The 26,748-nt window shown below is 40.7% G+C and overlaps 2 protein-coding genes across 4 annotated transcripts in view; both read right to left on the reverse strand.

The window, feature by feature from the left end:
• The window catches only part of LOC129820127 (protein PALS2-like), a 57,592-nt gene extending 46,270 nt beyond the window's left edge, over positions 1-11,322 (reverse strand). For all 3 annotated transcript variants that reach the window (XM_055877039.1, XM_055877038.1, XM_055877037.1), the window contains exon 1: positions 11,212-11,322. The gene's annotated coding sequence lies outside the window, so the exon portion shown is untranslated. The remainder of the gene's footprint in view (positions 1-11,211) is intronic.
• Positions 11,323-18,005: 6,683 nt separating this feature from the next.
• On the reverse strand, positions 18,006-20,697 carry LOC129820129 (pro-neuropeptide Y-like). Its single transcript, XM_055877043.1, has 4 exons — positions 20,589-20,697; positions 19,967-20,154; positions 18,551-18,640; positions 18,006-18,313 (listed from the first exon to the last, which is right to left on the reverse strand). The coding sequence occupies exons 2-4, from the start codon at positions 20,152-20,154 to the stop codon at positions 18,289-18,291; spliced, it is 303 nt and encodes a 100-aa protein (XP_055733018.1). The 5' UTR covers positions 20,589-20,697; the 3' UTR covers positions 18,006-18,288.
• Between the last annotated feature and the right edge of the window lie 6,051 nt (positions 20,698-26,748).

Below are 26,748 nucleotides of genomic sequence, written 5' to 3' on the forward strand. Positions count from 1 at the left end.
GTTTCTACAACTTGATTGGATACCACCTGTGGTAAATTCTATTGATTGGACATGATTTGGAAAGACACACATCTGTCTAAATAAGGTCCCACAGTTGACAGTGCACATCAGAGCAAAAACTAAGCCATGAGGTCAAAGGAATTGTCCGTAGAGCCCCGATACAGGATTGTGTCGAGGCACAGATCTGGGGAAGGGTACCAAAACATTTCTGTAGCATTGAAGGTCCCCAAGGACACAGTGGCCTCCATCATTCTTAAATGTAAGAAGTTTGGAACCAACAAGACTCTTCTTAGAGCTGGCTGCCCGGTCAAACTGAGCAATCAGGGGAGAGGGGCATTAGTCAGGGAGGTCACTCTGACAGAGCTCCATATTTTCTCTGTGGAGATGGGAGAACCTTCCAGAAGGACAACCATCTCTGCAGCACTCCACTAATCCGGCCTTTATGGTAGAGTGGTCAGACTGAAGTCACTCCTCAGTAAATGGCACATGACAGCCCGCTTGGAGATTGCCAAAAGGCACCTAAAGGACTCTCAGACCATGAGAAACAAGATGATCTCGTCTGAAGAAACCAAGATTGAACTCTTTGGCCTGAATGCCAAGCGTCAAGCGTTTGAACGCGATCTAACATCTCTGGAAAATAGCTGTGCTGCAACGCTGCCAATCCAGACAGAGAGCTTGAGAGGATCTGCAGAGAAGAATGGGATAAACTCCCCAAATACAAGTGTGCCAAGCTTGTAGTCATACGCAAGAAGACTCAAGGCTGTAATTGTGGCCAAAGGTGCTTCAACAAAGTACTGAGTAAAGGGTCTGAATAGTTATGTAAATGTGACATTTACATTTACAATTACTAAGTCCAGCTCCAGACTGTGTATGAATCCCAAATGGCACCCTACTCCCTATATTGTGCACTACTTTTGAACAGCGGCCATTGGGCTTGGGTCAAAGGTAATGCAGTATATTATACATTTTTTACAATTTCACCTTTATTTAACCAGGTAGGCTAGTTGAGAACAAGTTCTCATCTACAACTGCGACCTGGCCAAGATAAAGCAAAGCAATGCGACACAAACAACAACACAAAGTTACACATGGAATAAGCAAACATACAGTCAATAACACAACAGAAAAAAAGTATATGTACAATGTGTGCAAATGAGGTAAGATAAGGGAGGTATGGCAATAAATAGGCCATAGTGGCGAAATAATTTGAATTTAGCAATATAAACACTGGAGTGATAGATGTGCAGAAGATAAATGTAGAGTAGCAAGTAGAGATGCTGGGGTGCAAAGGAACAACAACAAAAAATAACAGTATGGGGATGAGGTAGTTGAATGGGCTATTTACAAATGGGCTACGTACAGGTGCAGTGATCTGTGAGCTGCTCTGACAGCTGGTGCTTAAAGTTAGTGAGGGAGATATGAGTCTCCAGCGTCAGTGATTTTGCAATTTGTTCCCGTCATTGGCAGCAGAGAACTGGGAGGAAAGGCGGCCAAAAGAGGAAAATGGCTTTAGGGGTGACCAGTGAAATATACCTGCTGGAGCGTGTGCTACGGGTGGGTGCTGCTATGGTGACCAGTGAGCTAAGATAAGGCGGGGCTTTACCTAGCAAAGACTTATAGATGACCTGGAGCCAGTGGGTTTGGCGACGAATATGAAGCAAGGGCCAGCCAACAAGAGCATACAGGTTGCAGTGGTGGGTAGTATATGGGGCTTTGGTGACAAAACGGACGGCACTGTGATAGACTGCATCCAGTTTGCTGAGTAGAGTGTTGGAGGCTATTTTGTAAATGACATCGCCGAAGTCGAGGATCGGCAGGATAGTCAGTTTTACGGGGGGTGTGTTTGGCAGCATGAGTGAAGGATGCTTTGTTGCGAAATAGGAAGCCAATTCTAGATTTAATTTTGGATTGGAGATGCTTAATGTGAGTCTGGAAAGAGAGTTTACAGTCTAACCAGACACCTAGGTATTTGTAGTTGTCCACATATTCTAAGTCAGAAGCATCCAGAGTAGTGATGCTGGACAGGCGGGCAGGTGCAGGCAGCAATCGGTTGAAGAGCATGTATTTAGTTTGACTTGCATTTAAGAGCAGTTGAATGCCACGGAAGGAGAGTTGTATGGCATTGAAGCTCATCTGGAGGTTAGTTAACTTCTCTAGGGTAGGGGGCAGCATTCGGAATTTTGGATGAAAAGCATGCCCAAATTAAACTGCTTGCTTCTCGGGCCCAGAAGATATGATATGCATATAACTGGTATATTTGGATAGAAAACACTCTAACGTTTCCAAAACTGTTAAAATAGTGTCTGTGAGTATAACAGAACTGATTTGGCAGGCGAAAACCTGAGAAACATCCATTCGGGAAGTAGTTTTTTTTGTGGTTTTGTAGTTTTCTATTCAATGCCATTACAGTATCCACTGACTTAGGACTCAAATTGCAGTTCCTATGCCTTCCACTAGATGTCAACAGTCTTTAGAAATTGTTTCAGGCTTGTATTCTGAAAAATTAGGAAGTAAGAGCAGTCTGAATGAGTGGACCTTGAAGTGTCACAGAGCTTTTTCATGTGTGCGACCGAGAGAGTGCCTTTCTTGTTTACCTTTTAAATTGACGATGTTATTGTCCGGTTGAAATATTATTGATTATTTTGGCTAAAAACAACACGAAGATTAAATATAAATTTCGTTTGACATGTTGCTATGAACTTTACGGATACAATTTGGATTTTTTTGTCTGCCTGTTTTGACTGCGTTTGAGCCTGTGGATTACTGAAGAAAATGCGCGAACAAAACTGAGGTTTTTGGATATAAAGAGACTTTATCGAACAAAAGGAACATTTATTGAGTAAATGAATGTCTGCTGAGTGCAACCATATGAAGATCATCAAAGGTAAGGGATTAATTGTATCTCTATTTCTGACTTGTGTAACTCTTCTACTTGGCTGGCTACTGTTTGTAATGATTTGTCTGCTGGGCTATGTTCTCAAATAATCGTAAGGTATGCTTTCGCCGTAAAGCATTTTTTAAATCTGACACAGTGGTTGGATTCACAAGAAGTTCATCTTTAAACCTATGTAAAATATGTTTTGTTTTCTGAATTTTTATAATGAGTATTTCTGTATTTTAATTTGGCACCCAGCAGTTTCACTGGCTGTTGAAGAGGTGGGATGCTAACGTCTCACGTACCGAAGAGAGGTTAACACAGTGTCCAAATAAGGGCCAGAAGTATACAGAATGGTGTCGTCTGCGTAGAGGTGGATCAGAGAGTCACCAGCAGCAAGAGCGACATCATTGCTGTATACAGAGAAAACAGTCGGCCCAAGAATTGAACCCTGTGGCACCCCCATAGACTGCCAGAGGTCCGGACAATAGGCCCTCCGAATTGTCACACTGAACTCTGTCTGAGAAACCAAGGCTGTTGAGTCTGCAGATAAGAATGTGGTGATTGACAGAGTCGAAAGCCTTGGCCAGGTCGATGAATACAGCTGCACAGTATTGTCTCTTATCGATGGCGGTTATGATATCGTTTAGGACCTTGAGTGTGGCTGAGGTGCACCCATGACCAGCTCGGAAACCAGATTGCATAGCGGAGAAGGTACGATGGGATTCAAAATGGTCGGTGATCTGTTTGTTAACTTCGCTTTCGAAGACCTTAGAAAGGCAGGGTAGGATAAATATAAGTCCCTGCTGATTTGTACGGGTCCAGATTTTGCAGCTCTTTCAGAACATCAGCTATCTGCATTTTGGCGAAGGAGAAATGGGAAGGCGTGGGCAAGTTGCTGTGGGGGGTGCAGGGCTGTTGACCAGGGTAGGGGTGGCCAGGTGGAAAGCATGGCCAGCCAAAGAAAAATGCTAATTGAAATTCTCAATTATTGTGAATTTATCGGTGGTGACAGTGTTTCCTAGCCTCAGTGCAGTGGGCAGCTGGGAGGAGGTGCTCTTATTCTCCATGGACTTTACAGTGTACCAGAAGTTTTTGGAGTTTGTGCTGCAGGATGCAAATTTCTGTTTGAAAAAGCTAGCCTTTGCTTTCCTAACTGCCTGTGTATATTGGTTCCTAACTTCCCTGAAAAGTTACATATTGCGGGGGCTATTCGATGCTAATGCCGTACGCCACAGGATGTTTTTGTGCTGGTCAAGGGCAGTCAGGTCTGGAGTGAACCACGGGCTATATCTGTTCCTGGTTCTACATTTTTTGAATGGGGCATGCTTAATTAAGATTGTGAGGAAAGCACTTTTAAAGAATAACCAATCATCTTCTACTGACAGAATGAGGTCAATATCCTTCCAGGATACCCGGGCCAGGTCAATTAGAAAGGCCTGCTCGCTGAAGTGTTTTAGGGAGAGTTTGACAGTGATGAGTGGTGGTCGTTTGACCGCAGACCGATTACGGACGCAAGCAATGAGGCAGTGATCGCTGAGACCCTGGTCGAAGACAGCAGAGGTGTATTTGGAGGGCAGGTTGGTTAGGATGATATCTATGAGGGTGACTGTGTTTACGGATTTGGGGTTATACCTGGTGGGTTCATTGCTAATTTGTGTGAGATTGAGGGCATCAAGCTTAGATTGTAGGATGGCCGGGGTGTTAAGCATGTCCCAGTTTAGGTCACCTAACAGCACGAGCTCTGAAGATAGATGGGGGGCAATCAATTCACATATGGTGTCCAGGGCACAGCTGGGAGCAGAAGGTGGTCTATAGCAAGCGGCAACGGTGAGAGACTTGTTTCTGGAAAGATGGATTTTTAAAAGTAGAAGCTCAAATTGTTTGGGCACAGACCTTGATAGCATGACAGAACTCTGCAGGCTATCTCTGCAGTAGACTGCAACTCCGCCCCCTTTGGCAGTTCTATCTTGTCGGAAAATGTTATAGTTAGGGATGGAAATTTCAGGGTTTTTGGTGGCCTTCCTAAACCATGATTCAGACACGGCTAGGACATCTGGGTTGGCAGAGTGTGCTATAGCAGGGAATAAAACAAACCTAGGGAGGAGGCTTCTAATGTTAACATGCATGAAACCAAGGCTTTTACGGTTACAGAAGTCAACAAATGAGAGCGCCTGGGGAATGGGAGTGGAGCTAGGCACTGCAGGGCCTGGATTAACCTCTACATCACCAGAGGAGCAGAGGAGGAGTAGGATAAGGGTACGGCTAAGGGCTATAAGAACTGGTTGTCTAGTACGTTCGGAACAGAGAGTAAAAGGAGCAGGTTTCTGGGTGCGGTCCCTGTCCCTCTTTGGGTGTGAGACAAAGGTTGTGTCTACACTTGACACTTACATGCAACTTCTGCTATCAGAAAACAAAGATCGCATTGAAAAGATGGGTATAGAAGCACAAAAGTCTCTTTGTATTTTTATTTCTTAAGGATCTCCATTAGTTCCTGCCAAGGCAGCAGCTACTCTTCCTGGAGTTTATTAAGGATGCCCATTAGGTCCTGCCAAGGCAACAGCTACTCTTCCTGGGATTTATTAGGGATGCCCATTAGTTCCTGCCAAGGCAGCAGCTATTCTTCCTGGGGTTTATTAAGGATCCCCATTAGGTCCTGCCAAGGCAGCAGCTACTCTTCCTGGGGTTTATTAAGGATCCCCATTAGTTCCTGCCAAGGCAACAGCTACTCTTCTTGGGGTCCAAACACATGAAGGCCTTTACATCACACATAAAACAAAAAATATAAAACAGTACATTATTGCACATTACATTACTACACCACTACATATCTACAATACTAAATATATAATACCACTATAAAACAATATTACAATGTACGTGTGTGCGTGTGCTTGCATATGTGTGTATGCATGTGTCTGTACCTGTGTGTGTGTGTGTGTCTTCACAGTACCAACTGTTCCATAAGGTGTATTTTAATCTGTTTTTTTAAATCTGATTCTACTGCTTGCATCAGTTACCTGATGTAGAATAGAGTTCCATGTAGTCATGGCTCTATGTAGTACTGTGCGTCTCCCATAGTCTGTTCTGGACTTCTAGATTGTGAAGAGACCTCTTTTGCATGTCTTGTGGGGTATGCATGGCTGTGTGCTAGTAGTTTAAACAGGCAGCTCAGTGCATTCAGCTTGTCAACACCTCATGTTTTCTGGACTCATAAATGCTAGCCAGCTAGCTAATATTTAGAATATATATATTTTTGGGGGTAGAGTTATGCTAACCAATTTGCAATCCCTTTACTGTTGTTTGCTAGCTTGCTGGCTAGCTAGCTACAGATGTTAGCTGGCTAGTTAGCTACAGTAGTTAGCTACTGCCATTAGTTGTTGTTGTGTTATCATATTGTTCCTATTCTACCGTTTGAAGAACGCATACTGGCATTTGAATATAGAGAGGGAAAAGGGACTCAGGACACACTGTGGACACGGTAGACACATTTAAATGTAGGTGTAGACGCATGACACATTCAGAATTCCATGACCACAACTCTAAGATCAGAATACTAAAGCTGCATGAACTGTCAAGTCTAGACACGGCCAGAGATGAGTTTGAGGCATAGGTCACATTGGTCTCTCTGGCTCTTCTTGGGTGATTCATTCTGGGGAAAGCAGGAGCCTGCTGCTAGTCCGCTGTATTCTATTACTATAAGGGCAGCAGAGCAGTAAGTAAACAAACTGTAAACCAACCAGTACAAAGCCAAATACTCTGCCTACGTGCACAGAATAAGGGAGTCACAAGACTATATAAACACACACAAACACACACTACACTGACACAAAACAAACACACACATTCACATACACTACATACGCACACACACGCGCATACCGACAACAAGCACACACGCACATGCTGACACGACACAAACACACACGCTTTTACCTTCATCATATGCTGCTGCTACTAAGTTTTTATTTTACTCGTATTATCTATCCTGATGCCTAGTCACTTTACCCAGTCTTCATGTACATGTCTACCTCAAATACCGTATCATTATCTATCCTGATGCCTAGTCACTTTACCCAGTCTTCATGTACATGTCTACCTCAAATACTGTATCATTATCTATCCTGATGCCTAGTCACTTTACCCAGTCTTCATGTACATGTCTACCTCAAATATCTTGTACCCCCCCTACACAGTGTTCTGGTACTGGTACTCCCTGTAGATAGCTAAATGTATGTGTATTTTATTCCTGTTGTTATACTATTTTTCTTTTTATTATAATTTTTTCAAATGCATCGTTGGGATGCAAGCCTTTCACAGCTAAGTCTACACCCATTGTATTTGGTGCATGTGACAAATAAAATTCGATTTGTCATATTAAAAGTCCCAGTGCAGTCAAAACGTGATTTTCCTGTGTTTTATATACAAATTCAGGCTGTTCTGAGGACAACTCAAAATTAGGAAGGTGTGCTTAATGTTTTGTACACTCTGTGTATGTCATGGGAAGAGCAGGTGTTCTTAATGTTTTGTAAACTCAGTGTATGTCAGTGTATGTCATGGGAAGAGCAGGTGTTCTTAATGTTTTGTAAACTCAGTGTATGTCAGTGTATGTCATGGGAAGAGCAGGTGTTCTTAATGTTTTGTAAACTCAGTGTATGTCAGTGTATGTCATGGGAAGAGCAGGTGTTCTTAATGTTTTGTAAACTCAGTGTATGTCAGTGTATGTCATGGGAAGAGCAGGTGTTCTTAATGTTTTGTAAACTCAGTGTATGTCAGTGTATGTCATGGGAAGAGCAGGTGTTCTTAATGTTTTGTAAACTCAGTGTATGTCAGTGTATGTCATGGGAAGAGCAGGTGTTCTTAATGTTTTGTAAACTCAGTGTATGTCAGTGTATGTCCTGGAAAGAGGTGTTCCTTATGTTTTGTACATCAAGTGTGTGTACTAATATATACACTACTGTTTCAAAGTTTGGGGTCACTTATAAATGTCCTTGTTTTTGATGAGAAGCTAATTTTTTGTCCATTAAAATAACATCAAATTGATCAGAAATACAGTGTAGACATTGTTAATGTTGTAAATGACTATCGTAGCTGGAAACGGATGATTTTTAATGGAATATCTACATAGGCGTACAGAAGCCCATTATCAGCAACCATCACTCCTGTGTTCCAATGGCACGTTGTGTTAGCTAATCCAAGTTTATAATTTTAAAAGGATAATTGATCATTAGAAAACTCTTTTGCAATTATGTTAGCACAGCTGAAAACTGTTGTTCTGATTAAAGAAGCAATAAAACTGTCCTTCTTTAGACTAGTTGAGTATATGGAGCATCAGCATTTGTGGGTTCGATTACAGGCTCAAAATGGCCAGAAACAAAGACCTTCTTCTGAAACTCATCAGTTTATTCTTGTTCTAAGAAATGATGGCTATTCCATGCGAGAAATTGCCAAGAAACTGAAGATCTAATACAACGCTGTGTACTACTCTCTTCACAGAACAGCGTAAACTGGGTCTAACCGGAATAGAAAGAGGAATGGGAGGCCCTGGTACACAACTGAGAAAGAGGACAAGTACATTAGAGAGTCTAGTTTGAGAAGCAGACGCCTCACAAGTCCTCAACTGGCAGCTTCATTAAATAGTACCCGCAAAACATCCGTCTCAACGTCAACCGTGAAGAGGCGACTCCGGGATGCTGGCCTTCTAGGCAGAGTTTATCTTTCAAGTGTCTGTGTTCTTTTGCCCGTCGTAATATTTAATTTTTATTGGTCAGTCTGTGATATGGCTTTTTCTTTGCAAATCTGCCAAGAAGGCCAGCGTTGTACGAGATCTTCAGTTTCTTGGCAATTTCTCGCATGAAATAGCGTTAATTTATCAGAACAAGAATAGACTGACGAGTTTGAGAAGAAAGTTATTTGTTTCTAGCCATTTTGAGCCTGTAATTGAACCCACAAACGCTGATGCTCCAGATACTCAACTAGTCTAAAGAAGGCCAGTTTAATTGCTTCTTTAATCAGAACAACAGTTTTCAGCTGTGCCAACATAACTGAAAAAGGGTTTTCCAATAATCAATATGCATTTTAAAATGATAAACTTGGATTAGCTAACACAATGTGCAATTGGAACACAGGAGTGATGGTGCTGATAATGGGCCTCTGTACACCTATGTAGATATTCCATAAATAATCTGCCGTTTCCAGCTACGATAGTCATTTACAACATTAACAATGTCTACACTGTATTTCTGATCAATTTGATGTTATTTTAATGGCCAGAAAATTGCTTTTCTTTCAAAAACAAGGACATTTCTAAGTGACCCCAAATCTTTGAACGGTAGTATGTATATATATACAGTACCAGACAAAAGTTTGGACACACCTACTCATTCCAGGGTTTTTCTTTATTTTGACTATTTTCTACATCGTAGAATAATAGTGGCGGCATCAAAACTTTTACCAAAAGGGCTATCTTCTGAATACCATCCCAAACTTGTCACAACACACCTGATTTCCTCAAACACATTAAGAAAGAAAGAAATTCAACAAATTAACTTTTAACAAGGCACACCTGTTAATTGAAATGCATTCCAGGTGACTACCTCATGAAGCTGGTTGAGAGAATGCCAAGAGTGTGCAAAGCTGTCATCAAGGTAAAGGGTGGCAATTTGAAGAATCTCAAATATAAAATGTATTTTTTGATTTGTTTAACACTTTTTTGGTTACTACATGATTCCATGTGTGTTATTTCATAGTTTTGATGTCTTCACTATTATTCTACAATGTAGAAAATAGTAAAAATAAAGAAAAACCCTGGAATGAGTAGTGGTGTCCAAATGTTTGACTGGTACTGTATTTATAAAAGAGAGAGAGAGAGAGAGATCCACACTATGAGGTTGGAATAATACTGTGAAAATGTAAAAAATTATGATAATGCCCTTTTAGTGTTGGAGCTGTTTGAAATGACTGCCTTATATATCAGCCTGTTCTAAAGGTTTGAATTTTGACATGACCTGGCAGTAAATTAGTTAATAGACCAATAAGAAAGAGCATTCCAAACCTCTCTGGCAATAACAGCTAGTTTTCAGTTTTCCCCTCCCCACAAAAGTCTTGCTTGGGAAATTGGTCTTTGCTAAGAAGCTATGTTACTTCTTGACCATTTTAATTGAAAACAATTACAGTAAGGTATTTAATTGTTACCCTGAAATTATTTTATATTGATATAAAAAAACAGCTGCATTGGACCTTTAAGATGGACTGATTGCAACCCTCATCCCCCAGTATGTTGCTTATTTACAGTGGTGACCCCCAATCACCTCCACCTCAAGGACCAGACCAGACAGAAAAATACCCAAATAGCCAAGTATAAAACCAGCCTAGTGACACCATGACCCAAAAATTACAATTGCTTACATGCAAAGGGTTCATTCACCTAAACCTTTTTATAGTCAATTATATTCTTAAATTCAGATGGTCATCTAAGTAGTGGCAGACAGGATTCTACACTCCATTCAGACAAATCTGAGAGGGAGAAGCAATAGGATGGGTCTACTGCCCTCTGCCTTGGGCCAGACTCTGCCATGCCAAGGCTATACCCGACCCACGTCCATTCACGAGCTCAGCACAAATAAACAATGCCTGATTGTTGTGGTCAACAAACAAACAAACAACCGTGGTTTGTCTCATTCCCTGCCTGGCACGGGCATGTATAGCCTATCTAATCGTTGTACGCTACGCTCCTCTTCTCAATACAGCTCATTTTTGTCTGCTGGTGTGGTGCGGGATTTTATAATGGGATAGTTGGACTGCCTGCCACTTCCTCGCGCGCGCACGTCCTAACAGCGGCACGAGAAATACACGCACAGATCCAGTTACCGCACATAGAAATAGATCGATATCCGGGAAATAACGACTGGGCCTACAAGTGGTCCACATCCGTGCCAAATTATCGGGTCGTTTTTGCTGTCAATTGTTCGCGATTACGGTGATCTCGTCACACACGTGCGGCCATTTTTGTTACCCATCCAGGGCATTGTAGCCGGCAAATTTGAAGAGCATTATTATATAGCCTTTCACATAGTCAAGATACCGTGGAGAAAAGGCATAGAATAAACACTCAAAGTATGAGCAAGGCAATCACATTGGACGAGCGGTAAGCCATTCCCAATAAATATCCTACAGACACACACACACACACTAGGGAAGCACATAGGCACGTAAGGAAGTCCAGCCCTAAGTCCATCTTTGAGACCAAAAAGTCCGCTTTTCCTTCCACATAAAGTTTCTCTCCAGAATTAACTTTAATCGCCCATTCTAAACCATGTCTCCGGGCCGTGACTTACCGGCAATTGTGTATGTAAATTAGCGGTGATCCTCTGTAGCTGTCCCGGTTGGAAATTCAAACCCCCTTAGCTGTCGTGGTCCCACAGCTAACTCTCCGTGAATACACAATGTCAATCAAAACATTAGACCGCGCCCCTACTGGTGACGTGCGTCGGAGATGGACGATTCATAGTCGAAGTCCATCCCTCACATCCAACGATGGATAGACACAGTGCAACCATTCAGAATGTGAACGATTTTAGAATTGAATGTTAAACATTGTGATTGTTTCATTCCCAACACTTCAGTCATGGGAATAGATGTAATAGCCTTGCCTATCAGTCTTCATGTGTGAAGTAGGCTGTGGAATAGGCTACAATGTTATGTACTGTGGACCATTACAGTAGTAGACAATGAGTTGAGTTGAGTTGATGGAATTAAATTGGGTGGGAATTATAGAATTGAATTAACTACAAATTAGAGGACATGATTAGGAATTTGGTTTCTATGCACCATTTGAGACTAGCTGTAGTAATAGCATGCAGTAATAGCCTGCAGTAATAGCCTGTAGTAATAGCATGCAGTAATAGCATGCAGTAATAGCCTGCAGTAATAGCATGTAGTAATAGCTTGCAGTAATAACCTGTAGTAATAGCCTGTAGTAATAACCTGTAGTAATAGCTTGCAGTAATAGCCTGTAGTAATAGCCTGCAGTAATAGCATGCAGTAATAGCCTGCAGTAATAGCCTGTAGTAATAGCTTGCAGTAATAGCCTGCAGTAATAGCCTGCAGTAATAGCATGTAGTAATAGCTTGCAGTAATAACCTGTAGTAATAGCATGCAGTAATAGCCTGCAGTAATAGCCTGTAGTAATAGCATGCAGTAATAGCATGCAGTAATAGCCTGCAGTAATAGCATGTGGTAATAGCTTGCAGTAATAACCTGTAGTAATAGCCTGTAGTAATAACCTGTAGTAATAGCTTGCAGTAATAGCCTGTAGTAATAGCCTGCAGTAATAGCATGCAGTAATAGCCTGCAGTAATAGCCTGTAGTAATAGCTTGCAGTAATAGCCTGCAGTAATAGCATGTAGTAATAGCTTGCAGTAATAACCTGTAGTAATAGCCTGTAGTAATAACCTGTAGTAATAGCTTGCAGTAATAGCCTGCAGTAATAGCATGTAGTAATAACCTGTAGTAGTAGCTTGCAGTAATAACTTGTAGTAATAACCTGCAGTAATAGCCTGTAGTAATAGCTTGCAGTAATAACCTGCCATAATAGCTTGCAGTAATAACCTGCAGTATTAGCCTGTAGTAATAGCCTGCAGTAATAGCCTGTAGTAATATCTTGCAGTAATAGCCTGCAGTAATAGCATGTAGTAATAACCTGTAGTAGTAGCTTGCAGTAATAGCTTGCAGTAATAACCTGCCGTAATAGCTTGCAGTAATAACCTGCAGTAATAGCCTGTAGTAATAACCTGCAGTAATAGCCTGTAGTAATAACTTGCAGTAATAGCCTGCAGTAATAGCCTGCAGTAATAGCCTGTAGTAATAGCCTTTAGTAATAGCCTTTAGTAATAGCCTGTAGTAATAACCTGCAGTAATAGCCTGCAGTAATAGCCTGCAGTAATAACCTGCAGTAATAACCTGTAGTAATAGCCTGCAGTAATAGCTTACAGTAATAGCCTGTAGTAATAGCCTGCAGTAATAGCTTGCAGTAATAGCCTGTAGTAATAGCTTGCAGTAATAGCCTTTAGTAATAGCCTGCAGTAATAGCCTGTAGTAATAGCCTGTAGTAATAGCCTGCATGTAATAACCTGTAGTAATAGCCTGCAGTAATAGCCTGTAGTAATAACCTGCAGTAATAACCTGCAGTAATAACCTGTAGTAATAGCCTGTAGTAATAGCATGCAGTAATAGCCTGTAGTAATAGCATGCAGTAATAGCCTGTAGTAATAGCATGCAGTAATAGCCTGCAGTAATAGCATGTAGTAATAGCTTGCAGTAATAACCTGTAGTAATAGCCTGTAGTAATAACCTGTAGTAATAGCTTGCAGTAATAGCCTGTAGTAATAGCCTGCAGTAATAGCATGCAGTAATAGCCTGCAGTAATAGCCTGTAGTAATAGCTTGCAGTAATAGCCTGCAGTAATAGCATGTAGTAATAGCTTGCAGTAATAACCTGTAGTAATAGCCTGTAGTAATAACCTGTAGTAATAGCTTGCAGTAATAGCCTGCAGTAATAGCATGCAGTAATAGCCTGCAGTAATAGCCTGTAGTAATAGCTTGCAGTAATAGCCTGCAGTAATGGCATGTAGTAATAGCTTGCAGTAATAGCCTGTAGTAATAGCTTGCAGTAATAACCTGCCGTAATAGCTTGCAGTAATAACCTGCAGTAATAGCCTGTAGTAATAACCTGTAGTAATAGCTTGCAGTAATAACCTGCAGTAATAGCCTGTAGTAATAACTTGCAGTAATAGCCTGCAGTAATAGCCTTCAGTAATATCCTGCAGTAATAGCCTGTAGTAATAGCCTTTAGTAATAGCCTTTAGTAATAGCCTGTAGTAATAACCTGTAGTAATAGCCTGCAGTAATAGCCTGCAGTAATAGCCTGCAGTAATAACCTGCAGTAATAACCTGTAGTAATAGCCTGCAGTAATAGCTTACAGTAATAGCCTGTAGTAATAGCCTGCAGTAATAGCCTGTAGTAATAACCTGTAGTAATAGCCTTTAGTAATAGCCTTTAGTAATAGCCTGCAGTAATAGCCTGCAGTAATAACCTGCAGTAATAACCTGTAGTAATAGCCTGCAGTAATAGCTTACAGTAATAGCCTGTAGTAATAGCCTGCATGTAATAACCTGTAGTAATAGCATGTAGTAATAGCCTGTAGTAATAACCTGCAGTAATAGCCTGCATGTAATAACCTGTAGTAATAGCCTGCATGTAATAACCTGTAGTAATAGCCTGTAGTAATAGCCTGTAGTAATAACCTGCAGTAATAGCCTGCAGTAATAGCCTGCAGTAATAGCCTGTAGTAATAGCCTTTAGTAATAGCCTTTAGTAATAGCCTGTAGTAATAACCTGTAGTAATAGCCTGCAGTAATAGCCTGCAGTAATAACCTGCAGTAATAACCTGTAGTAATAGCCTGCAGAAATAGCTTACAGTAATAGCCTGTAGTAATAGCCTGCAGTAATAGCCTGTAGTAATAGCTTGCAGTAATAACCTGCCGTAATAGCTTGCAGTAATAACCTGCAGTAATAGCCTGTAGTAATAACCTGTAGTAATAGCTTGCAGTAATAACCTGCAGTAATAGCCTGTAGTAATAACTTGCAGTAATAGCCTGCAGTAATAGCCTGTAGTAATAGCCTTTAGTAATAGCCTTTAGTAATAGCCTGTAGTAATAACCTGTAGTAATAGCCTACAGTAATAGCCTGCAGTAATAACCTGCAGTAATAACCTGTAGTAATAGCCTGCAGTAATAGCTTACAGTAATAGCCTGTAGTAATAGCCTGCAGTAATAGCCTGTAGTAATAGCCTGTAGTAATAACCTGCAGTAATAGCCTGTAGTAATAACCTGCAGTAATAGCCTGTAGTAATAACCTGCAGTAATAGCCTGTAGTAATAACCTGCAGTAATAGCCTGTAGTAATAACCTGCAGTAATAGCCTGCATGTAATAACCTGTAGTAATAGCATGTAGTAATCGCCTGCAGTAATAGCCTGTAGTAATAGCCTGTAGTAATAACCTGCAGTAATAACCTGCTGTAATAACCTGTAGTAATAGCCTGTAGTAATAACCTGCAGTAATAGCCTTTAGTAATAGCCTTTAGTAATAGCCTGCATGTAATAACCTGTAGTAATAGCCTGCAGTAATAGCCTGTAGTAATAACCTGCAGTAATAACCTGCAGTAATAACCTGTAGTAATAGCCTGTAGTAATAACCTGCAGTAATAGCCTGTAGTAATAACCTGCAGTAATAGCCTGTAGTAATAACCTGCAGTAATAGCCTGCATGTAATAACCTGTAGTAATAGCCTGCAGTAATAGCCTGTAGTAATAGCCAGTAGTAATAGCCTGCATGTAATAACCTGTAGTAATAGCCTGCATGTAATAACCTGTAGTAATAGCCTGCAGTAATAGCTTGCAGTAATAACCTGCAGTAATAGCCTGCAGTAATAACCTGCAGTAATAGCCTGTAGTAATAACTTGCAGTAATAGCCTGCAGTAATAGCCTGCAGTAATAGCCTGCAGTAATAGCCTGTAGTAATAGCCTTTAGTAATAGCCTTTAGTAATAGCCTGTAGTAATAACCTGTAGTAATAGCCTACAGTAATAGCCTGCATGTAATAACCTGTAGTAATAGCATGTAGTAATCGCCTGCAGTAATAGCCTGTAGTAATAGCCTGTAGTAATAACCTGCAGTAATAACCTGCTGTAATAACCTGTAGTAATAGCCTGTAGTAATAACCTGCAGTAATAGCCTTTAGTAATAGCCTTTAGTAATAGCCTGCATGTAATAACCTGTAGTAATAGCCTGCAGTAATAGCCTGTAGTAATAACCTGCAGTAATAACCTGCAGTAATAACCTGTAGTAATAGCCTGTAGTAATAACCTGCAGTAATAGCCTGTAGTAATAACCTGCAGTAATAGCCTGTAGTAATAACCTGCAGTAATAGCCTGCATGTAATAACCTGTAGTAATAGCCTGCAGTAATAGCCTGTAGTAATAGCCAGTAGTAATAGCCTGCATGTAATAACCTGTAGAAATAGCCTGCATGTAATAACCTGTAGTAATAGCCTGCAGTAATAGCTTGCAGTAATAACCTGCAGTAATAGCCTGCAGTAATAACCTGCAGTAATAGCCTGTAGTAATAACTTGCAGTAATAGCCTGCAGTAATAGCCTGCAGTAATAGCCTGCAGTAATAGCCTGTAGTAATAGCCTTTAGTAATAGCCTTTAGTAATAGCCTGTAGTAATAACCTGTAGTAATAGCCTACAGTAATAGCCTGCCGTAATAACCTGCAGTAATAACCTGTAGTAATAGCCTGCAGTAATAGCTTACAGTAATAGCCTGTAGTAATAGCCTGCAGTAATAGCCTGTAGTAATAGCCTGTAGTAATAACCTGCAGTAATAGCCTGTAGTAATAACCTGCAGTAATAGCCTGTAGTAATAACCTGCAGTAATAGCCTGTAGTAATAACCTGCAGTAATAGCCTGTAGTAATAACCTGCAGTAATAGCCTGCATGTAATAACCTGTAGTAATAGCATGTAGTAATTGCCTGCAGTAATAGCCTGTAGTAATAGCCTGTAGTAATAACCTGCAGTAATAACCTGCTGTAATAACCTGTAGTAATAGCCTGTAGTAATAACCTGCAGTAATAGCCTTTAGTAATAGCCTTTAGTAATAGCCTGCATGTAATAACCTGTAGTAATAGCCTGCAGTAATAGCCTGTAGTAATAACCTGCAGTAATAACCTGCAGTAATAACCTGTAGTAATAGCCTGTAGTAATAACCTGCAGTAATAGCCTGTAGTAATAACCTGCAGTAATAGCCTGTAGTAATAACCTGCAGTAATAGCCTGCATGTAATAACCTGTAGTAATAGCCTGCAGTAATAGCCTGTAGTAATAGCCAGTAGTAATAGCCTGCATGTAATAACCTGTAGTAATAGCCTGCATGTAATAACCTGTAGTAATAGCCTGCAGTAATAGCTTGCAGTAATAACCTGCAGTAATAGCCTGCAGTAATAACCTGTAGTAATAGCCTGTAGTAATAGCCTGCATGTAATGACCTGTAGTAATAGCCTGCAGTAATAGCTTGCAGTAATAACCTGCAGTAATAGCCTGCAGTGCTGAATGTACATTGTGTACCAAATATGACAGGCTAGAATCACAAAAGGTCCTATTGCCCTATTTCTTATTAGACATTAATTTGCACTTGCACTGAGATTTCCAGATAGGTGGGCTAGTTTTAGTTCAGAATTCACCATAACAAAAATAATATCAGTCAGAAATATTCAGTCATCAAAATTCATAAAATTTTGAATGACATCTTCTCTGCTTTCTCCTCTATTTCCCTCACCTCTTTTATCCGTCTCAAATATTTATAGATTCCCCTCCAATAGCAGTCTACTCATCCTACACTTGTTGGTATGACAATAATTCGATGTTGACTTGTTGGGTAATATGACAAAGTGTTACCAACACAGGAGGTTGGTGGCGCCTTAATTGGGGAGGATGGGCTCGTGGTAATGGCTGTTGCGGAATAAGTTGAATGCTATCAAATACATCAAACATATGGTTTCCATGTGTTTGATGCCATTCCATTCACTCCGTTCCAGCCTTTTTTATGAGCCGTCCTCCCCTCAGCAGCCTCCACTGGTTACCATGGTTATTCCATTCCAATGAACAATTCATTACAAATGTCCCAATTATAGTATAATGTTTCGTATACCTTTTTTCATCAACACTATGTGAGAGAGGCTTTAGGCTTTCTACAAGGAAGCTGCCTGGCTGGCTAGTAGCTACTCTGACTTCAGGCCAGGTTACACACGTCGTGTTAAATGCAATAAAACATATCAACCACAAGAGTGCGCCCTTAGCCACCAAATTGCAAATTGTCCAGAAAAGAGTTGAGTACAAACTGGTTTCTAATACCTCTCCAGGGATTGCAAAGATGTGTATTGTGAGTGTCCGCATGCACATCCTTTAAAGACGTACTACCTCTTCAGTATAATGTAGAAAGCCAGGAGGAACCTTAATTTCCTCTCTTGGCTCAACACTCATTTGAAATAAGTTTATAATAACAGAAAAGAAGTAGATCCGTTATATAATGAATTTTTAATAGCACAGTTTTACCATACACTCAATAATTCTCTCCCCTGACTTACCAATGTACCGGTGACTTAAATAAGACTCTGTACATATGCAGTTAGTTATCTGGCACAGGAGTAGCCTCTGGATGGAGGATGGGGTAGAGGGGGATGGTTGGGTGCTAGCTGGGGATGTTAGGATGGGGCATCGGCCATGGTGAGGCGGCCGTGTTGTTGAGGTCAGTATATCGTCGTGGCAATGGTAGGGTGCTGGGCGGGGACAGTGACACGGTTACCACAACGACGGTTCATCATATCTGCGGAGGAACAAATCAAATAACAATTATGTGCAAACTGCCATTAGACCAGAGGAACAGATCCATTCAAATAGTGTTTTGTTAAGAACGTAAATATCTAGGCACATGCATGCAATGCACTGCTATAAACAGTGGATCACTCACACATATCTGCCGACACTTTACTCGCTACAAAACATTCGTTACTCACAGATGTACACACACACATCCGTGTGCACACACACACAGCGACGGTACCTGGACTGTGGGAGCGTATCTGTGCTCTCCTTTAGCAGCAGTTCTGAGATCAGTGAATCCAGTGTATCAGGGCTGGACCTCTTCCCATACCTGAGAAAGAGAGCAAGAGCGAGAGAGAATGAAAGAAAAAGAGAGAGAAAGAAAGAGAGAGAGAGAGAGAGAGAGAGAGAGAGAGAGAGAGAGAAAGAAAGAAAGAGAAAGCGAGAGAGACAAAGATGTCATGAGAGTGAAACAGGAGATGGTGAGACAGGAATTTCATACTTCTCATTGACTAAACTTCAGGAACTAGACCTTCTGTGCTACCCACATGAGATAACTGACCCTACTATAAATGGTGTAGAGCCAATATGAATGTAAGTCTGGTTATTGAGACCTGTCCTTAGAGCCCTTCTGTATAACAATAAATTATTGTTTTGTTGGTTGTCAACTCTGCTCTTCTAATGGAATTTGTAATGACCCTTTCCCACTCTTAACGTCAACACTCTAACAGAAGAAACACATTGAAATACAAGCTGAAACTGTTAATGATTGTAGCCTCTGAAGCTAAGCAGGGTTCTTCCTGGTCGGTCCCTGGATGCCAGAACAGATGCTGCTGGAAGTGGTTTTGGAGGGCCAGTAAGAGGCACTCTTTCCCCTGGTAAAAATAAGTACAAATATAAATATTCCCTTGGTTGTTGCTGTAAATGAGAATGTGTTCTCTGTCAACTTACCTGGTAATAAATAAGTAAAATAAAAGTAATTTCACACTGAGATTTGTGAATAGAGTGTGACTGAACGGAGGGTGAATAGCCTTATATGTGGTATGACGCTAATTAAGCATCAGTGGGGTACTGCTATGGAATTACAGATGGTGTTTCATCTAGACAACACACAGCATACTTAACAACAAGTTTGCCCTGGTTTAATGTGACTCTTCTTTATTGTTTTAGTCTCCTTCTTTATTATTTTAGTCTCCTGAATTCATGATTGGATTAGTTGGTATTTGGACTAGAGCAAGAAATAACACCATTATTAGACATACAAACCAGCTACACATGGGATCATTCACTTTAAAAGGGTCCCACATATTCAGACCCCAAGATGGTTAGTTATTGAGTTTCTAAGTTTTAGATGTACAGTAGTCTGATATATAGTTTGATATTAATCATTTGATTACTTCACTTCCATGTTTTTGCTGTTTCTTTAAAGTGCTCATTTGTAGACCTACAGCGCTTTCAGGTATGGGCTGTTATTTGTTTGTATGAAAGGCGCTAACAAATACGTTAATAATCACAGTATCATTATGTTGTTTTTTATGAATTAGACCTATGGCTTACTCATAAAAGAATATCTAAGGATATTCACAAACAAAACGTTCAGCCTTATAATTTCTTAATTTAGAACACCAGTTTGTCACACCCGGGCTAAAGCACTCACCTCTGCCTTGTAATGAGGTTGATGTAATGTCTGAGAGCGGAGTAATACTTGGCAAGTTCCTCCGCCGGCGCCTCTTCGCCGGGGATTTCAGGTTTGACCGGGTAACCTTCCGCGAGCGTCCCGATGCATATAAAGGTCCAGACGAGGAGAGTCAGTGCGCCCATCCAGGTACCCAAGTTAGGATGCATCTATAACATTGACGAATCAAAAGAGAAAAATATCAGAAAACTACTTTGCACCATATTAACCATTTCATTGTCAAAGCTCTGAATTGCTAAGGCTATGAAATCTTATAAAATGTATACCAGGGAAAAACTTGAGAACTTGAAAAGTCAGAAGTTAAGTATGTTTCCTACCTGTTGTCGTCATTAACCGAAGGATACCTTATACTGATATGTTTTTGTTGTTTAAAATGTAATTTATATTTATTTGACTTCCTCGGATAAACATTTTTTAAATGTCAGTTTCAGTGAAGGCAGTGAAATTGGTTCATTAAAGCTTTATAGAAAACACTTTAAAACCTATAGGCCTACGTATAGAAAGGTTAGACATTAAGGTTACAAAAAGTATCCTAAACTAATCTTGTTTAAAGAATGCCTATAGATGTAATAGAAGTACTTACATTGAGTTGAGGGTTTAAAGGATGGTTTAGATAGAAGTTGTCCTCAGGCGTTTTCTGCTCCTGTGCGTTCTGGAGGGTACCCACTCATGGGCGCGATTTTTATAACGCGCAGTGCAAGGATGGGCAGGGCGAGTGAAAAAAGTCTCCAAATCCCCATTCCGGAAAGGTGCACGGACAGACACGTCACTGTAAGCTGTCATCGCCCATTTTAAATAATATTTATGATTGCTTGATAAAAATCACAATAGCAGTGGAAATTAAATGTAATTTTTTCTCTCTCTCAAACAATACATTTCACTCTGGAGTGGAAGAAACTGGGCTGAAGCGACATGGCACAGATCCAAGACCAATTTATAACGTGATGATTAGGATGACTGGGAGTTTGATGACAGGACACTGAGATGAGCACCCTCAACAAGAGAGGGAACTCATTGAAATATGAATTCAATTATTATTTACTTTTGAGTTGTTTTAGAGATCTTTCATCTGATCTCATGAAAAGTTTTTATTTTTTTCCCTTCTGGGTTGTCAATATCGACAGAATTGTCTCACTTTGGGACATGTGTTTATTGTTTCTAAAACCTCCATTAAATGCAGCACGCACTCACACACCCAGCTATACATATATTTTATTTCCCGCATCTCTTGTTTGTCCTCCTCTCTTTTATGTTTTACTGACAATCAAATGGGTATCCTTTCTGTCACCCGCATTCCCCAAAATACATGTGATAGGATTTGATTGGATATCATTAGCTTCCTATCTTTCTTTCCTTCATGTTTCTTGTTGTTCAGAGTTCTTTTCTGAATGTGTTTTCATGCTACTGTAAAACAAAGTATTATAGAGTGCCTTCGGAAAGTATTCAGACCCCTTGACGTTTGCCACAATTTTTTACATTACAGCCTTATTCTAAAATTTATTTAAAAAATGTTTCACTCATCAATCTACACACAATACCCCATAATGACAAAACAAAAACAGGTTTTTAGAAATGTTTGATAATTTTTTTTGTATAAAAAATTTAAATATCACATTTGCATACATTACCAGTCAAAAGTTTGGACACAAATCACCTACTCATTCAAGGGTTTTTCTTTATTTTTACCATTGTAGAATAAACTGAAGACATGAAAATTATGGAATCATGTAGTAACCAAAAAAGTGTTAAATAAACCCAAATATTTTTTATATTTGAGTTTCTTCAAAGTAGCCACCATTTACCTTGATGACAGCTTTGCACACGCTTGGCATTCTCTCAATCAGCTTCACCTGGATGTCACGAATCCCGCCGAAGATGGTGCCTCTTCCTGTTCGGGCGGCGCTCGGCGGTCGTCGTCACCGGCCTACTAGCTGCCATCGATTCTTTTTCTTTTGTTTCTGTTAGTTTGGGCTGATTGGGTGCACCTGTTTTGAGTTTAGTTTTGTGAGTAGGCTATTTAAGGGCATGTAGCCCGCTGGCTTTTGTGCGGGCTTGTTTATCTGTTATTTGGTGTTGGATTGTTATGTGGATTTTATTATTTTCTCTGGACAGTTTAGTCCGGTGTTTTTGGACTCGTTTTTCATGCGCCCGTGTGTTTAGGGCATGATCGTTTTCCCTGTCTACTGGAGAATAAATCCACTTTCTTGAAACCCTGCTCTCTGCGCTTGTCTCCTCCACCCAGTACTCCTAGCAGCTCTGACACTGGAATGCTTTCCCCACATATGCCGAGCACTTGATGGCAGATTTTCCTTCACTCTGAGGTCCAAGTCATCCCAAACCATCTCAATAGAGCTGAGGTTGGGTGATTGTGGAGGACAGGTCATCTGATGGGTCATTGTCCTGTTGAAAAACAAATGATAGTCCCACTAAGCACAAACCAGATGGGATGATATATCGCTGCAGAATGCTGTGGTAGCCATGCTGGTTAACTTCTCTGCGCTACGGATACCGAATACGAGTTCACTTTCCTAAACAACCGCTGAATTGCAGGGCGCCAAATGCATAAATATTACTAAAAATATTTATAATCACGCAATCACAAGTGAAATATACCAAAACACAGCTTAGCTTGTTGTTAATCCACCTATCGTGTCAAATTTTGAAAATATATTTTACAGCGAAAGAAATCCAAGCTTTTGTGAGTGTAGCTTTCAATGCTACAACAGCTAGCACCAAATTAGCATGGTCACGAAAGTCAGAAAAGCAAAAAAATGAATCGCTTACCTTAGATAATCTTCGGACGTTTCCACTCACGAGACTCCCAGTTACACAACAAATCTTCTTTTTGTTCGATAAATATTACTTTTATCACAAAAAAACACCATTTGGGTTGCGCGTTAGGATGAGAAAACTACAGCCTCGTTCCGGTCCTGAAAGAAAGATGAAAATTACCAAACGTATCAGAATAAAAAATATTACTAAAAATATTTATAATCATGCAATCACAAGTGAAATATACCAAAACACAGCTTAGCTTGTTGTTAATCCACCTATCGTGTCAGATTTTGAAAATATATTTTACAGCGAAAGAAATCCAAGCTTTTGTGAGTGTAGCTTTCAATGCTACAACAGCTTAGCCTTATATTAGCTTAGTTAGCTTGGTAACGAAAGTAAGAAAAGCAATAAAATTAATCGCTTACATTTGATAATCTTCGGGTGTTTCCACTCACGAGACTCCCAGTTACACAACAAATCTTCTTTTTATTCGATAAATATTACTTTTATCACAAACAAATGCCATTTGGGTTGCCCATTATTTTGAGAAAACAAAAGCCGTGTTCCGTTAAACAAATTCCAAAAAGTATCCGAAATGGTCTTAGAAACATTTGAAATGTTTTTTATAATCAATCCTCAGGTTGTCTTTAACAAACATAATCGATAATATTTCAACGGAGCATAGCTCCTTTAAGAGACAAAAGGAAAATGGTGAGCTCCTCCCGCGCGCGCAGGAAATATTCAGAGGACACTTGACGAGTTTTGAAAAAACTTGTTCATTTTTCTAAATAAAAGCCTGAAAATATGTCTAAAGCCTGGTCACAGCCTGAGGAAGCCATTGGAAAAGGAATCTGGTTGATACCCCTTTAAATTGAGGTTAGACGGGCCAGGAAACAGATTTTTTTTTAAAATCACTTCCGGGTTACTTTTTCTCAGGTTTTCGCTTGCAGAATAAGTATTCTTTTTCTCACAGACACTATTTTGACAGTTTTGGAAACTTTGGAGTTTTTTCTATCCTCATCTGTAAATTATATGCATATTCTACGATCTGGGCCAGAGAAAATGTCCGTTTACTTTGGGCATGTTATTTTTTTTAAATAAACAATTCTGACCCCTAGCGTTAAGAAGTTATGGGTTGCTTGAATTCTAAATAAATCACAGACAGTGTCACCAGCAAAGCAGCCCCACACCATCACACCTCCTCCTCCATGCTTCACAGTGGTAACCACACATGCAGAGATAATCCGTTCACCTACTATGTGTCTCACAAAGACACGGCAGTTAGACTCAGTCCAAAGGACAGATTTCCACCAGTCTAATGTCCATTGCTCATGTTCTTGGCCCAAGCAATTATTTTCTTCCTATTGGTGTCCTTTAGTAGTGGTTTATTTGCGGTAATTCCTCTGAACAGTTGATGTTGAGATGTGTCTGTTACTTGAACTCTGTGAAGCACAAATTCACTTTTAACAAGGCACACCTCTTAATTGAAATGCATGAAGCTGGTTGAGAGAATCCCAAGAGTGTGCAAAGCTGTCATCAAGGCAAAGGGTGGCTGCTTTAAAGAATCTCAAATATAAACTATATTTTGATTTGTTTAACACTATTTTGGTTACTACATTCTTCTATATGTGTTATTTCATAGTTTTGATGTCTTCACTATAATTCTACAATGTAGAAAAGAGTAAAAATAAAGAAAACCCTTGCATGAGTAGGTGTGTCCAAACTTTTGACTGGAATTATTCAGACCCTTTACTCAGTTCTTTGTTGATGCACCTTTGGCAGTGATTACAGCCTCAATTCTTCTTGGGTATGACACTACAAGCTTGGCACACCTGTATTTGGGGAGTTTCTCCCATTTCTCTCTGCAGATTTTCTCAAGCTCGGTCAGATTGGATGGGGAGCATCACTGCACAGCTATTTTCACGTCTCTCCAGAGATGTTAGATCAGATTCAAGTCCGGGCTATGGCTGGGCCATTCAAGGACATTCAGAGACTTGTCCCGAAGCCATTCTTGCATTGTCTTTGTCACGACTTCCGCCGAAGTTGGTCCCTCTCCTTGTTCGGGCGGCGTTCGGCGGTCGAAGTCACCGACCTTCTAGCGATCGCTGAGCCTCTTTTCATTTTCCATTGGTTTTGTCTTGTCTTCCATCACACCTGGTTACAATTCCATCAATTACATGTTGTGTATTTAACCCTCTGTTCCCCCCCATGTCCTTGTCCATAACTGTTTCTTGTAGTGCTTGTGCACGGTATGCTGGTATTACCGGGTTTTGTTTAACCCATTTATTGTGTTGTTCTGTTGACGGTGGTTTATGGATATTAAACGACATCGTTGTAAATCAGTTTTTGCTCTCCTGCGCCTGACTTCTTTGCCGCCAGTACGCACCTCACTACAGTCTTGGCTTTGTGCTTTGGGTCATTGTCCTGTTGGAAGGTGAACCTTTGCCCCAGTCTAAGGTCCTGAGCACTCTGGAGAAGGTTTTCATCAAGGAACTCTCTTTACAACCTCCGGAGGCTGAAGACATTTGCTCGACGGGCTTTCCAGCTAAGAAATTTGGCTTGTCACCTAAAATCCTCACACACGTTTACAGATGCACAATTGAGAGCATCCTGTCGGGCTGTATCGCCAACTGCAACTGCACCACCCACAACCACAGGGCTCTCCAGAGGGTGGTGCGGTGTGCACAACGTATCACCGGGGTCAAACTACCTGCCTTCCAGGACACCTATAGCACCCGATGTCACAGGATGGCCAAAAATATCATCAACGACAACAACCACTCGAGTCACTGCCTGTTCACCCCGCTACCATCCAGAAGGCGAGGTCAGTACAGGTGCATCAAAGCTGGGACAGAGAGACTGAAAAACAGCTTCTATCTCAAGGCCATCAGACTGTTAAATAGCCATCACTAGCACAGAGAGGCTGCTGCCTACATACAGACTTGAAATCATTAGCCACTTTAATAAATGGAACTCTAGTCACTTTAATAATAGCACTTTAATAATGTTTACATAGTGTGGTGTACAGCAGGTCAGCCACCAAGGGGAGACTCGTCGAGGCCTGGTGACAGACGGAGTCTACATCACGAGGCGATGGCTCCCCCTGCTGGACATGCCAGGTCTCGACGGGCTCTCCAGCCAGGACTAATTGGGGCTGATTGTGGTTGGTGAGTAATCAAGGGCTGATTGCTCACCAGCTGGATGAGTCCCTTAAAGCTGCCAGAAGGGCAGCAATCGGGAGAAGGGACTGGGGGAAGAAAGGTTGCTCCCGTATAGTTGGGGACGGTTCCAGAGATAAAAGGAGGGAGCTCAGTTTTTGTTCCCCACAGGATACAGCAAGACCCTGAGCCCAGAAGACGGTATCCCGGAGAGGGTCTCATGCGGGAGACCTATTCTTTTCTTTTGGTTTGTTATTCAAATAAACACCCTTGAAACCGAGCTAATCCCACTCTGTCCGTGTCTGATCTGTGTAAACGTTTTGACCAAACCCCCTGGTCTGCCACAATATCTTGCATTACTCATCTCATATGTATATACTGTATTCTATACTATCTATTGCATCTTAGCCTATGCCGCTCTGACATTGCTCATCAATATATTTATTATTCTTATTCCATTCCTTTACTTAGATTTGTGTGTATTAGGTATTTGTTGTGGAATTGTTAGATATTACTTATAATTTAGCACTGTCGGAACTAGAAGTACAAGCATTTTGCTACACTCGCAATAACATCTGCTAACCATGTGTATGTGACCAATAAAATTTAATTAGATTTTTCTTTGCTCCTTCCATCTTTCCCTCAATCCTGACTAGTTTCCCAGTCCCTGCCGCTGAAAAACATCCCAACAGTATGTTGCTACTCCCGCCGTGCTTCAACGTAGGGATGGTACTAGGTTTTTTCCAGACGTGATGCTTGGCATTCAGGCCAAAGAGTTCAATCTTGGAATCCTGTTTCTCATGGTCTGAG

The sequence above is a fragment of the Salvelinus fontinalis genome, chromosome 22, assembly GCF_029448725.1.
Source record: "Salvelinus fontinalis isolate EN_2023a chromosome 22, ASM2944872v1, whole genome shotgun sequence".
NCBI classification, from domain to species: Eukaryota; Metazoa; Chordata; class Actinopteri; order Salmoniformes; family Salmonidae; genus Salvelinus; species Salvelinus fontinalis.